The sequence below is a fragment of the Carassius carassius genome, chromosome 14, assembly GCF_963082965.1.
Source record: "Carassius carassius chromosome 14, fCarCar2.1, whole genome shotgun sequence".
In the NCBI taxonomy this organism is placed as follows: Eukaryota; Metazoa; Chordata; class Actinopteri; order Cypriniformes; family Cyprinidae; genus Carassius; species Carassius carassius.
Genome location: NC_081768.1, coordinates 15,443,231 through 15,456,275, shown reverse-complemented (window position 1 = coordinate 15,456,275; position 13,045 = coordinate 15,443,231). Strand labels below are relative to the sequence as shown.

At 37.0% G+C, this 13,045-nt stretch overlaps 3 protein-coding genes across 8 annotated transcripts in view; 1 reads left to right on the top strand and 2 right to left on the bottom strand.

The window, feature by feature from the left end:
- The window catches only part of rgs17 (regulator of G protein signaling 17), a 60,534-nt gene extending 57,909 nt beyond the window's left edge, over positions 1–2,625 (bottom strand). Inside the window, exon 1 of the mRNA XM_059566327.1 lies at positions 2,537–2,625. The gene's annotated coding sequence lies outside the window, so the exon portion shown is untranslated. The remainder of the gene's footprint in view (positions 1–2,536) is intronic.
- On the top strand, positions 2,537–3,740 carry sf3b5 (splicing factor 3b, subunit 5). Its single transcript, XM_059566328.1, has 2 exons — positions 2,537–2,715; positions 3,245–3,740. The coding sequence occupies exon 2, from the start codon at positions 3,263–3,265 to the stop codon at positions 3,521–3,523; it is 261 nt and encodes an 86-aa protein (XP_059422311.1). The 5' UTR covers positions 2,537–2,715; positions 3,245–3,262; the 3' UTR covers positions 3,524–3,740.
- Positions 3,741–10,868: 7,128 nt separating this feature from the next.
- Positions 10,869–13,045, bottom strand: part of phactr2 (phosphatase and actin regulator 2) — a 34,532-nt gene continuing 32,355 nt past the window's right edge. For all 6 annotated transcript variants that reach the window (XM_059566318.1, XM_059566319.1, XM_059566320.1 and 3 more), the window contains 2 exons: positions 12,013–12,089; positions 10,869–11,443 (listed from right to left, as the gene is read on the bottom strand). In XM_059566318.1, coding sequence (XP_059422301.1) covers positions 11,428–11,443; positions 12,013–12,089 — 93 coding nt within the window. In that variant the 3' untranslated portion in view covers positions 10,869–11,427. The remainder of the gene's footprint in view (positions 11,444–12,012; positions 12,090–13,045) is intronic.

The following is a 13,045-nucleotide window of genomic DNA, read 5'->3' as shown; positions in this document are numbered from 1 at the left end:
GAATCAACATTAAATGATGGGCGAGTTATATACATCAAATCCAAATCTGTGTTTCTTTCTTATGTTGAACACGAAATAAGATATTTTGAAGAACCAAACAGCTGGTCCTAACTGACATTCATAATGGGGAAAGAAATACTGCGGGGACCATCAAATGTTTGATTACCAGCATTTTTCAAAAATCTTCTATGTTCCATATAAAAAAGAATCTCATACAGATTTGGAATGACATGAGGGTGAGTTAATTAATGACAATTGTCATTTTTGGGTGAACTATCCCTTTTAATGTCAATTGATTTTCAATCAACAATCTGACTGTCAGTGTGAACCATTGTTTATGTTTCTAAAGTTTGTTCTGCAAACTTTCTCAGGTGAAATCCAGTCATTTTGATAAGAAAAATTCCCCCACGCAGATTACGCAACAGATTGGCCACATTGATTCACTGCAATGACCAACACAAAGCTGCTTAGTTTGAAAATAACTTCTGTGTGAGCTGTGCTTCATCCATTACCACACTATTGATAATGGATTTTTGCAGAAATAATACAAAGTTAATATATTATAACATTTCACAGGTACTCAGCTTTTCAGTTAGTAGTATTACTGTAAATGCATTTTTTTTTTTAAATCAATATCTCTTTGAATGAACATGTTACTTAACGGGTCCCTTAATAGTAAGAAAGAGAGTCCTCTTGAAAAGCAGCTGTTTTCAGTTATTACCAGGAGCTCTTATCTAGACCCATGCCAGCTGTAAGGTGCCAATAATTTGGTTCTGTAATACTTTGAAATCAAATAATCATGGCCTTTGGGCTGCCATTTCAGTCATTTTGTAGCAGAATTTCCACCACATGCAACCCCCCGGGGAAATTAAGGAACAGAGCTAGTATAGTCAGGACTGCTCAGCACATAACCTAAGGCGCGAGAAACAGTGGATAGCAGATGAGAGGGGGGCGGCAGTCATTCGGGTCATCACTGCAGTTCACATTTCACTGTTGCCAAAGGGGTGCAGGATATTTACAAATAATGTGAGATTTTTTCTTTTCCTTAGCAGATATGATAATGTATTAAATTTAATCAAGAAGACAGATTCCACAGCATGAAACCAAGAACATTTTGGTTTATTGCTCCATTTGAATGAACCAGAGCTTTATGCTCATCTACACTTTTTTATCCCACCCACTAGCTTTGCTGAATACAACGTAATTAAAGTTTGACATGGATTCTATAGACTTGCAGAGGGAAAAAGTGCACTGGAGGGTAAATGAAACTTGAGGCAATAAAATTGTGGCTGTAGTAAATTAGTCCACTGAATCTGATCTAATTCATCCTAAAATGTCTCAGAGTGTGAAAGAGCTTACACACAGAGTGGTTTTGTTTTATGATTTCTTGCTTTCTTTGCCCAAAACCACTCCTTGTGTCCACCAAATTAGAGTAGCAATACAGTCAATCCTAAAAGAAAACCAAATACTTGACTGCCTCTAAGTCTGGTTGCTTAATTACAAGAAAGCCCTAGTAATTTTCATGTCCACTGCCAATTTAAAATGTAATCAATAATGGAAAGTCACGGCAACAGTTAAAACCATAGTTCACCCCAAAATGAAAAATCATTATCATTATGTTATTATGTAATCCCCCTCATGTTGTGTTTCAACTGCTTTGTAATAAAAAGTCAAGAGAGTTCAATGTGGTCTCAAATCTGAAAGAAAAACTGTTGACTTTGTGCCAATATTGACTATTTTTAATGTGCAGTTCTCAGCTATCACTTGCATATCCAAGGACGCCACGACACTTGCCTCTATTAAAGGACAAGTGCTCTTATACAAGCTGCTTTCTAAACATTTCACACAATATATTGGTGATTCAAAGAGAAAATCAAGTGTTTTGTAGTAGATGACGCACATGGTTGTAATTATATGAGAAAGCACAAATATCGCTGACAGCACTCGTACTTTGCATTGAAGTGTAACTGATGTTTGGATCTGGAAGATGTCTTTTTAGGTGCTTCACTGATGCTCAATATGTCCCTAATATGTTTCCCGTCAAATGTTACATTTAGACATTAAGAAACTCTAAGATGTTTGTAAATTCAAATGTAGTTAAAAAGATGTTTATCAGATATTTGCACACGAGCTCTCTTATAATGTGCTATATATTGCAGAAAAATACAGACAGGTTTTCACAAGTGACATATGGAAAAATAAACAACATTGTTAATGTGAGGATACAAAAAAAAACGTTTTACTGCAACTCCTAGTCTGCAAAGGGATTGATCACTGATGTCAGCTGTATGAGATGGCAAACTACATTAACGATAGATTGTTGACGTTATGAATGGCGAGTGGCCTAATTTATGGACAAATTTTCATTTTTTTGAGTGAACTAACCCTTTGAATAATTTAGGAGCTGAGAATTGGTCTTAGGAACCTTTATGAAACACTCTTATTCTTAAGTCTAGGAATAAAAGTAAAATTACGTTATTCTTAGAATTTTGACACACTTAGGACTAAAAGTTTACTCTGATGCCCCAGGACTTACCACGCCGGCGCTTCATCCGCGCGGAACTCTTGTCTACGCCAATGTTTTCCACAGCGACAGATATCTGAGTAACTCCTTCCGTTCCGACTACAGCCTGCGCACAGACACAAAGCTAACAGCACTGAGTAACGTTACTGTTTCAGGAACCCAATATTTACTTTCCTCACATTTGACTTTAGGTAAGTACACTAATAATATCTGCATACAATAACCAATGACAGTATTGTGGTTTAAAGAAACATTTAAATTTGAAAGAATGTTACCAGTTTTCAGCTGATTAGCTTAATTAAGTTACTTAGCTCAGCAAGTAACGTTAAACATAAGCTCAATCTCCACAACGTAGTACAGGCTGATGGTTTGACTTTGTTTTATGGTTTTTCTTTACGACAAGACTAATTAAATGTTTTGCTTTTCGACTTGATGTAAGCCATTTCTTACTGTACTTTAAATATTTCTCTTTCTTAAACACAGTCTGCTGTTATTTTTCCATAACACACTTTAAGTGTGTGTGTGTGTGTGTGTGTGTGTGTGTGTGTGTGTGTGTGTGTGTAGTACGTATACAGACGTACATACAATCATTTAATAAAAATGCATCTTTAAATTTTTAGTGAAATGGTAGATCTCATTTGTTGAAGATGAGGAATAGCAATAAATCTGTATACCACAGAAGGGCTTCAAGTTATTGTTTTTCTTACTTTTTTTTATCAGAAACACAGATAATTGAAGATGACCGATCGTTACAACATCCACAGTCAGTTGGAGCATCTGCAATCGAAGTACATCGGCACAGGCCACGCAGACACCAGCAAATGGGAATGGCTGGTTAACCAGCACAGAGACTCATACTGCTCCTACATGGGCCATTTCGACCTTCTTAATTACTTCGCTGTCGCTGAGAACGAGAGCAAGGCTCGGGTCCGCTTTAACCTGATGGAGAAGATGCTGCAGCCGTGTGGTCCACCAGCTGACAAACCTGACGATGCTTAGGGCCGTGACTCGGTCCCCACAGCTGGATGTTTTCTGTTCATTCAGTGCTGGGAGATCAAATATAGAGACCCTGGACACATGAGGGAAGCTTTGAATCCTCTTGTTTGTGAACCAGTTAATGTTCTCTTTTTTTATGCTTCTTTTTTTGTGATATTTTGTATAGATTGTTGAACTTCAAGTGTGTTTAAAGAAAAGAAAATTGATACCCAATCACTAATGCATTGATTATTTTATTATTATTATTAATTTTAATCATTACAAACTTTTTACTTGGTCAACAAGGGCCCAGTCATCTGATCAAAAGCGACAGAAAAGACTCATAATGTTACAGAATGTTTCAAATCAATTGTTCTTTTGAAGTTTCTCAAATAAAAGCAGCCTGGTGAGCATACTCTTTTTGTATGATTTCATTGGATTTTTTGGTGAATAAAAAATAAATACTTGCTAACAAGCGGTTATATATAATGGTAGTATGTTAAAGGGATAGTTCATCCAAAAATGACAAATTTGTCATAATTTCTCATCCTGAAGAATGCTGGTAATCAACCTGTTGATGGTCCCCATTGACTTTCATAGTATTTCTTTCCGTACTATGGAAGTCAACAGGGACCTTCAACTTTTTGGTCCTTCACAATTCTTCAAATTATCTTCTTTTGTGTTCAACATAAGAAAGAAACTTAAAAATTGTTTTGAATGACATGAGGGTGAGTAAATAGTAACAAATTAATTTTTTGGTGAACAATCACTAATGTTCTTAATGGAAGTTACTATTATTATTAAGAAAGTTAGTCTGAAACCCTCCACTGACTACACCATGTTCCAAATTATTATGCAAGTGACATATCAATAGGATTTCGGTACAATAAAGAGTAAGATTTTTTATTTTGATCATTTCCGATCAGTTGTTTTGCCAGGTCTTCTTAGGTAGATGGAAAACCTACTTAAAGAGGTTGTTCCACATTATTAATCAAGTCATATGGTGAGGAAGAAAGATCTTTCTGAAGATGAAAAAGTATGAAACAATGCAATGTCTTGCAAAAGGCATCAAAACAAACAATATTTTGCAAAAAGCAAATAGAGATTATTGAACCGTCAAAACAATTGTGAGTGACTTAGAGCACAGAAGATCTTGGTCAGATGAAGATCTATTAAGGAAAGTTTCTGTCAAACAAATGAACTGTATTGTAATGGCAGCTATAAAAAGCCACTGCTGGGCAGCAGACAGGTGTTTGAAGCTCCTGGAGTCTCAAGATCCTCTCCATGCAGATGAAAGTTGTGTTAAAGCTGCGTTTTAGTCACTGCTAACCAAACCTCACAAAGAGAAACCTGCACAGTGGCTGTAGAAACACATGAAGAATTGTTTTTAAATAGTTTTATTCACTTACGAATGCTTCAGTACAATGGATGGTCCAGATAAATGGATTTCTGATAGTTGATGAATGGCCATCCTATTCCAAAGAGACTGCAACATCAGCAAGGAGGCGGTGGGTGATGATTTGGGTTGGAATATTGGGGATGTACTGTAAGGTCATTTTAAATTGTCAAAATGACTTCTGCGAGATATGTGGAGTTCACAACCGACCATTTACTGCTGTGGCATAAAATGAGGAATAGTGTTCTTGGAAATAAAAGGATTTTCATGCAAGATAACACACCATCCCATGTGCATAAATACCATGGTGCTAAAAGATTTCAAAATGTTTTTCTACAGCCAATGTGCAGGTTTCTCTGTGAGGTTTGGTTAGCAGTGACTGAAACACAGCTTTACACACAACTTTCATCTGCATGGAGAGGATCTTGAGACTCCAGGAGCTTCAAACACCTGTCTGCTGCCAGTTGCATAATTATTTGAAACACGGTGTATAGCAAGGAAATTTAAGGTTGGTCTAATAAGTGATTTACTTTCAATGTGAAAACGGATCCATTTACATTATCATGAGATAAAAAAATATGGAAAGCTGCTTTTGTTTGCTGTGGCATATCACTCATTTAAAGGAAAGTCAAGCAAATGCATATAAAAGGAGTGGATTTTTCCAATGTTTGGCTGGATAAATCAATGCAGAGGAAATTTCGCATTACCATGACTTCAGTGATAAGAGATTTGCAGCGTGGCAGTCAGTGGTTGCCACTAGCATAGCAGGGCAAATCCTCGCCAGCTGGCCACACAGTCTGAGTGATTTCTGCAGTGTCAGGATCAGGAATAACATACTGGCACAGCAGATCACCGGCTGTGCTCGTGCTGAAGCTCAACAGCTATTTTTATTTTAAAATGTAACAAACAACCCTTTGAGCCGCTCATTACCCTCCTACACAACCAGCTTGAGCTCTTTCAAACATATTGTCGCTCTGAGAAAACAGCACCTGGACTGGCCACACAAAAATGTCATTGAGCAAACATTTCATGTCCTTCAGCGGCTGACATTAACCTTGACAGCATGCGTTTACGGATGTGTCTATACTCAACCGGAAAGCCATCAGCAACATCGATAATGGTAAAATCTCAAATAACCATCATTTCCAGCGGAAAAGCCGCTAGTATGAGCAAAGAAAGAGCTGTCACATGCTTGCTAAGTCTTAAGTGTGTGCTAGTGCCCAATTGTGCTTATAGATTAAAGGTCATTTTGCTCCAGCCGGTCAATTATGCTCAATTAACTTTGAAAATCTGTCTGTCATGCTGTAATTCAATATAAGATCATAAAGTTTAAATTTAAAACGTATAAACGTACCTATCTATGATTAAATATGTGAGAACAGATGCCAGTACCATCTGATTAGAGGCACAAGCAACTGAAGAAGAAAAACAAGTTAAAACAAGCATGAAATCAAATGGAGTGCACTTGGCGCCTGTGACGACAGCACCAGTCATGTCTAAAAGGCCTTGATGGGAAAGGTGTGACCCGCTGACATATACAATATTTGCTCTGTATGTGTATGCTTAGCAGTTCCTCTTACAAGAAATAGGCTGACTGTCTATTGTACAGTATGTGTGGTTTACTGCACATCTAACGTGCCACAAAATCAAAGGCGGCTTATGGATGACTTGAAGATGATCGTTACAGATCCACGGTTTGAGCACAAACTCATGTGTCAATATTAAGAAGATGCCCCAATGATATGCAAGACATGACTGTGCTGTGCATCAATGGGAAAACAGTTCAAGAGTACAGCTGACTCGTTTAGTTCTCTTACGCACAAAGATTTCCTGGACGCCATCCAGTATTTACAATAACAGCAAGCTTCTGAATGTCGACCAACTGTAGTAATCTAAAGATGCATTAAAAATGGCTTTATTTCTATCCCAGTACACCTACAATAAATGTAGCTTATTTTAAATGGGATACTCCCTAAAAAATACCTAGCCTGCCTGAATAAAATGTGTATGGTCATAATTATTCAGTATCTGCAGCATAAAATGACTGGTAAATTTTTCCAAATCATACAATATGAATGTTAAAATTCTTACAAAACCTGAATAATGACATTTATGCTCTCTGCTTAATAAAGACTCAAAGAACAGAATGAATCCTACTCATTTCATTAGGAATTCTTTGGCTTTTATTTTACTAGAATCAGTTCTGTAGTTGACGGCACCATGAAATAAAAACAGCCAGATGTCCTTGTGTCCTTTCATTCGTTGCCCAAACATTCTGTAAAACAAGTGCACTCATGATGCTTGGATTCTCAGCCCATTATATTCATTAAGCACAATAACAAACAAAGGCAACAGTGATTTGAGAACTTTTAGATGTAATAGAGATAATTGGACAGGAAACAAAGCATACTAGCAAATGTGTTTTGTTTTTATAGCTTGAAATCATTTACACACACACACACATGTACATGATTTCAAGATTATGTGTATGTTTTATATATACAAGATATGCTTTTTGATAAAAGAAGCACCACACAATTCTCACTGACAGATATCTGTCAGAGTTCTATTTATTATAAAAATCACTGAAACACTGAAGAAAAAATGACCCTATTAGATCTATTGTATTCTATTTAGTTTCTGCTTTAAAACATGAATAATGTATAGACAAACTTTAAATAGGAATAGATTACATTTAAGCATTAAGCAGACACTTTTATCCAAAGCGACTTACAAATGAGGACAATGGAAGCAATCAAAATCAACAAAAGAGCAGTAATATGCAAGTGCTATAACAAGTCTTAGCTTAACGCAGTAAAAGTAGCAAGGTTTTTTTTAAATCATATAATAAAAAGAAAACCAATATAATAGAAAAATAATACACCAAGCTAGTGTTAGAAGCTGTTTTGCTTTTGTTAATTTAATTATAAATAAAAAGTAAACAGATAGAATACAAAATGATTAGCAAAGCTAGTGCTAGTTTTTTTTTTTTTTTAGAAAAGCAGTTAGTAAATAAGTTCAAGTTCAAGTCTTTTTTTTGTTAATAAAGCATAGAATTAGAATAGAGCATGCTAGAGTTAGAGGGTCAAATAAAGATGGAAGAGATGTGTTTTTAGCTGATTCTTGATTCTGCTCAGATTGAGTTGGGCAGGTCATTCCACCAGGAGGGAAACACAATTAAGTGACATTCACTTGCAGAATGAGATTAATGAATGAATAATGTATTTAGGTAAAAGGGTGCAGAGCCAGTGGTGGTTTTATAGGCCATTAATGCCTTGAATTTGATGCGAGCAGCTACTGGTATTCAGTGCAAATTGATAAGCGTGCATTATTTTCGGGCGTTAAAAAATAATTTTGCTGCCGCATTCTAGATTAATTGCTATGCTTTGATAGAACTGCCTGGAAGACCTGCCAAGAGACTATTGCAGTTCTGTCTTGGCAAGGTTGAGTTGAAGGTGATGGTCCTTCGTCCAGTAAGAAATGTCTGTTAGACAAGCTGAGATGCGAGCAGCTATTGTGGGATCGTCAGGATGGAATAAGAGGTAGAGCTGAGTGTCATCAGCATAGCAGTGATATTAAAACCCATGTTTCTGAGTGATTCCATGTAGACAGAGAAGAGAAGTGGTCCAAGAACTGAGCCCTGAGGCACCCCCAGTAGTTAGATGTTGTGACTTGAACACCTCACCTCTCCAAGATACTTTGAAAGACCTATCTGAGAGTTAAATCTCAAACCACCGGAGTGTGGTTCCTGAGATTCCCTTTGCCAATAGGGTTGACAGAAGAGTATGGAGGTTAACTATGTTAAAAGCAGCGGACATATCCAGCAAGATATCCAGCAAGTCACTCTTGACAGTCTTAGGGCTTCAACAACTGAGAGCAAGGCAGTCTCTGTCGAATGTCCACTCAGAAGGTTGTTCTGTGTGAGAAAGCCAGAGACTTGGTTGAATAAAGCTTGTTCAAGTGTTTTTGCAATGAAAGTAAGAAGGGAAACTGGTCTGTAGTTCTCTAAAAGAGATGGGTTGAGGTTGGGTTTCTTAAGTAGAGGGGTTATACAAGCCTGCCTAAATGCTGAGGGAAAAACACCAGTGTGAAGGGATGTTTATGATGTGAGTGAGTAAAGGTACAACTGCAGGAGAAATAGCTTGAAGGAGATGAGATGGAATAGGATCAAGCGGGCAAGTAGTAGGATGATTAGAAAGGATGAGTTTGGAGACTTCTGCCTCTGAGAGTGAAGAGAAGGATGTAAACAAGTTTGGTGGTATTTTGTGCTTGACAGATTGTGGTGTGGAAAATTGTGAACTGATGTTTTTAATTTGAATAATGAAGAACGTGGCAAAGTCGTCAGCTGTTAGAGTTGATGAATGGTGGGGGGTGGGGGGTGGGGGTGGCAGAGAAGGGAGGAAAATGTTTTAAAGAGCATGCGAGAGTTATATGAATTGTTAATTTTGTTATAACAGTATGCCCTTTTAGCAGTGGAGACATTAGCAGAGAAGGAAGAAAGTGACTGATACACATTAAGGTCAGTAGTATTTTTTGATGTTTGCCACACCCTTTCAGCAGCCCTGAGCTGGAAGACAAGGGGCAGACAGTGTCTAAACAAGAGGTAAGAGAGAAGTAAAAAGTGTCAGTAGCACTTTTAGCATCAAGAGATGATAACGGTTTATGGGAGGAAGCGAAGATGAAACCATAGCATATAGCCAGAAGGATGAGAGTGACCATAGGTTACATCGAAAGATGCCATGTGGAGGGGTGTGTGTTGTGTCAGGAACCATGCTGAGGTTAAGAGTGAGGAGGAAGTGATCCGAGGTGTGCAGTGGAGTAACCAGTACATGATCAGTGGAGCAGTGTCGTGTGGAATTTACCTCCAGTTGGTTGCCTGTTTTGTGAGTAGCCATATTAACAATCTCTTGAAATCAAAATAGGCAAGCAGAGTGTGGAAGTCTGCAGCCTGAGGTTAGATAGAGGTCTTAATATACTCGAGGGACTATGAAATTCAGATGTGTACTAATCATCAATACTCCACTCATCCATTTAATAAAATCATATTAATATTTTATTTAAATTTTAAATAAAATCAGATAAAATCAACAGGTTTTCCTTGATTAAACAGCAATGAAACCTGCATGAATATGGTTATATGGTATTATATATAGAATAAAATTATCCAGTAGTGACTGAGGTTGTTTCTCTTATGTAAACCGGAAAGTTTGATAACCATAGGCCATTGATAAACATAGATAATAAAAGCAAGTTAATGTTTTCACCATCTTTAAATAAAAAAAGAAACCAAGCCAATATACTGCAATATACTAGATGTATTCACATATATCATATACAGACTGTACAATTGATTTGAAATAATTTAAGTTTCCCCAATTTCTAACTACATAAAAAAAAAACTCAAAGCTGGACATGAGGGAGTGTCCAGCAAATTCTGCCTGTGACATACAATCATATATTATATAGAGCACCAAAATGTGCAATAATGCAATACAGACACATTCTATAATGGACTAAAAGAAATGGACTAGAAGTCCTTTTCGATTCAAGTTAAAACTACTGTTTCACCACATTATATTGCTTGCCACATCTTGTATATGGTCGACACCACTTTATGTTTACTTTACTAGCTGGAACTTTGGGAAATCATGTTGGGGAAATCTAAAATACAACGTAAATGAACATGAATTGTGTCATAAACATATGATGATAGATAGTCTCTTCCTGAACAGATGTTACAGATGTGTTACAATATGACCACATATATATCAAGTAATCAGACTTTTCTGGGGGAAAAAACAACACTGTCAAGGCACAACATAAATCTGATTACATTCTATTATATTGAGGATGTATTGATCTGGATACAGATGAATAAATGGCAGTAATAAATCTGGACATCACGATGCCCAAATAAACCTCAATATCCATGTAATATACATTAGACCAGATACACGTCTTAAAAAAAGGTGGTTTGTTTTTGTTTTTTTGTTTTTTCCACACATGCACAGATATTCATAGATATTACTGGACTCTGCACGAATACTGCAAGAAATATGTCATGTATACAAAACAAAACACATAAAAAAAAATCCTCCAAGCTGCACGCAGCAACAATGCGAGCCACCGATGAGTCATTGCACGCGCTACAAATGTTTTCACACTGCTGTGCTTAACCTTGAGAGAATATCAGGGACACTTTAAATTAAAAGAGTGCAAGTCTTATCCTTAGTGTGTGCAAAAACATTACAGATATGAAAAACACTTGTCAGAACCATTGCATTGCTTTATCTTGTTTGAAGGTCCCCTCTCTTTCCGTTTCAGTTCGCAATGGCATCCCAAACCTATCTTTAGCCGCGCTGTAGCCCTCTAGTGGCTGAAAGCAAGAACCAAAGTGCAGCCAGTGCCAGAGAAGAGCCGGCTGCCGCAGGGAGCCAGTCTGTTAGTCTCCCAGCAGGAAGCATGGCGAAGAGACAGGAAGAGAGAGCCTCGAGATAGTGGCTATCCAGAACCCCCACAACCAGGCACCGCCTCAGGGCCGATGAAACCTGCCACAAAACAGAGAGAGCAGACGCTAGTTTAGCAGCGATGCCAGCAGATGGGACGCAGAACAGATCTGAGCAATATTTAGAGGAAACGCCACTTGACAGATAAAGAAGGGTCCCAGATACATACTGACAGATGTCTAATACATAAGAGATGCAAAGTAATAGCACTTTGACTATGCATTTACAGCAGTTTGACCCATTCAAGGAGATCTGCAGAACAACTGATGATAGACACGAGATAATCAGCCAATCATAGAGGCACCACCTCCCATCGTGTGACTTTTCGCTGGATTTCAGGATTACTTCCCTCATGTTCACAACATACTTTAGGACTTCAAGAATATTTACTGTGGGAACAAGCAATTTCTGCCTTGACAGACTGACAAAGTCGTATTGAAAATTAACTGCAGTGGACTGCAGGTCAACGAAAGGCTAATGTTCAGTTATTATGGAAATAAAACATTATACTGACTGAAGACCTTCTGTAATGTCTATTCAGTGCTTTACTCGTTTCCCACAAAGGTTTAAATTCATCCTCCTCTGATCCGGCCGCTAGCACACAAACGTACCTGGTAAACTGTTTGCTTTCTTCATGGACCTCCATTTCTTTGCTTTTAAATTCATTAAGCTCTTTACGTATAGCAGCCTGTGACAAGAGAAAAAGAGAGGCCATTAGTGACAAAGACAACAGAGTTTGTAAAATTAAACGCTTTCGGAAACAACGCAAAATGAAAACTATTTTTTATAATACACTACCCATTTAAAAGATTACGATCAGTAAGAAATGTCTAAATGCTAAAGAAATGTAATTTATTCCTTTGATGGCAAAGCTAAATTTTCAGCAGCCATTATTCCAGTCTTCAGAGTCTCACAATCCTTTTAGCAATCATTCTAATACGCCAGTTTGGTGCTTATGAAACATTTCTTATTTTTATCAAATGTTGAATGTTTTGAGGAAAGCCTGATAATTTTTTTTGCAGTGTTCTTTGTTGAATATTAAGTTAAAAAGTGCAGAATTTATTTGAAATTATTTATTCATAATTATAGCACATCATTAAAACAGCACTCTTCATTTTCATGTATTCGAACTGTTGTTTATTACCATATTGTTATGCATAAGTCACAGTAGGTGGCATCTGTGACCATACAAAAGTAATAAAATGTGAACTAACTTACGTTACTGATCACACTGTCCAGATTAACTCCTCTCCAAATTATACAAGAGAAACACTTACAGGGTTGATATGTAACAATATAGATAATGACTGTTTAACCTGTTTATTCATTATAAATAATAAAGGAATGGTTGTATAGAATGAAAATGTGTCTTTGGAGCACATAACTTTTGTCCAGAAAACAATACCAGAGCCTGTCAAAGTGCCAAAGAAAGTCTTATAAAAACACTATAAACCCATATGATTTCCTGTGTTCAACAATAAATAACAGCAGGTAACAGGTTTAGAATTATATGGGGGCAAATATTTACAGAGTTTTTCATTTATGGTTAGACTGAACTACTCCCATTTTGGGAGAACCATTAAAGCATTTGTGCTCTGGAATATCTAAAATGATCTACAGTAGGAGATCTTTTAATTTACAGTA

Bases quoted from the DNA above. Each gene is read 5' to 3' on its own strand.
- sf3b5 (XM_059566328.1), top strand. From the start codon at position 3,263: ATGACCGATCGTTACAACATCCACAGTCAGTTGGAGCATCTGCAATCG.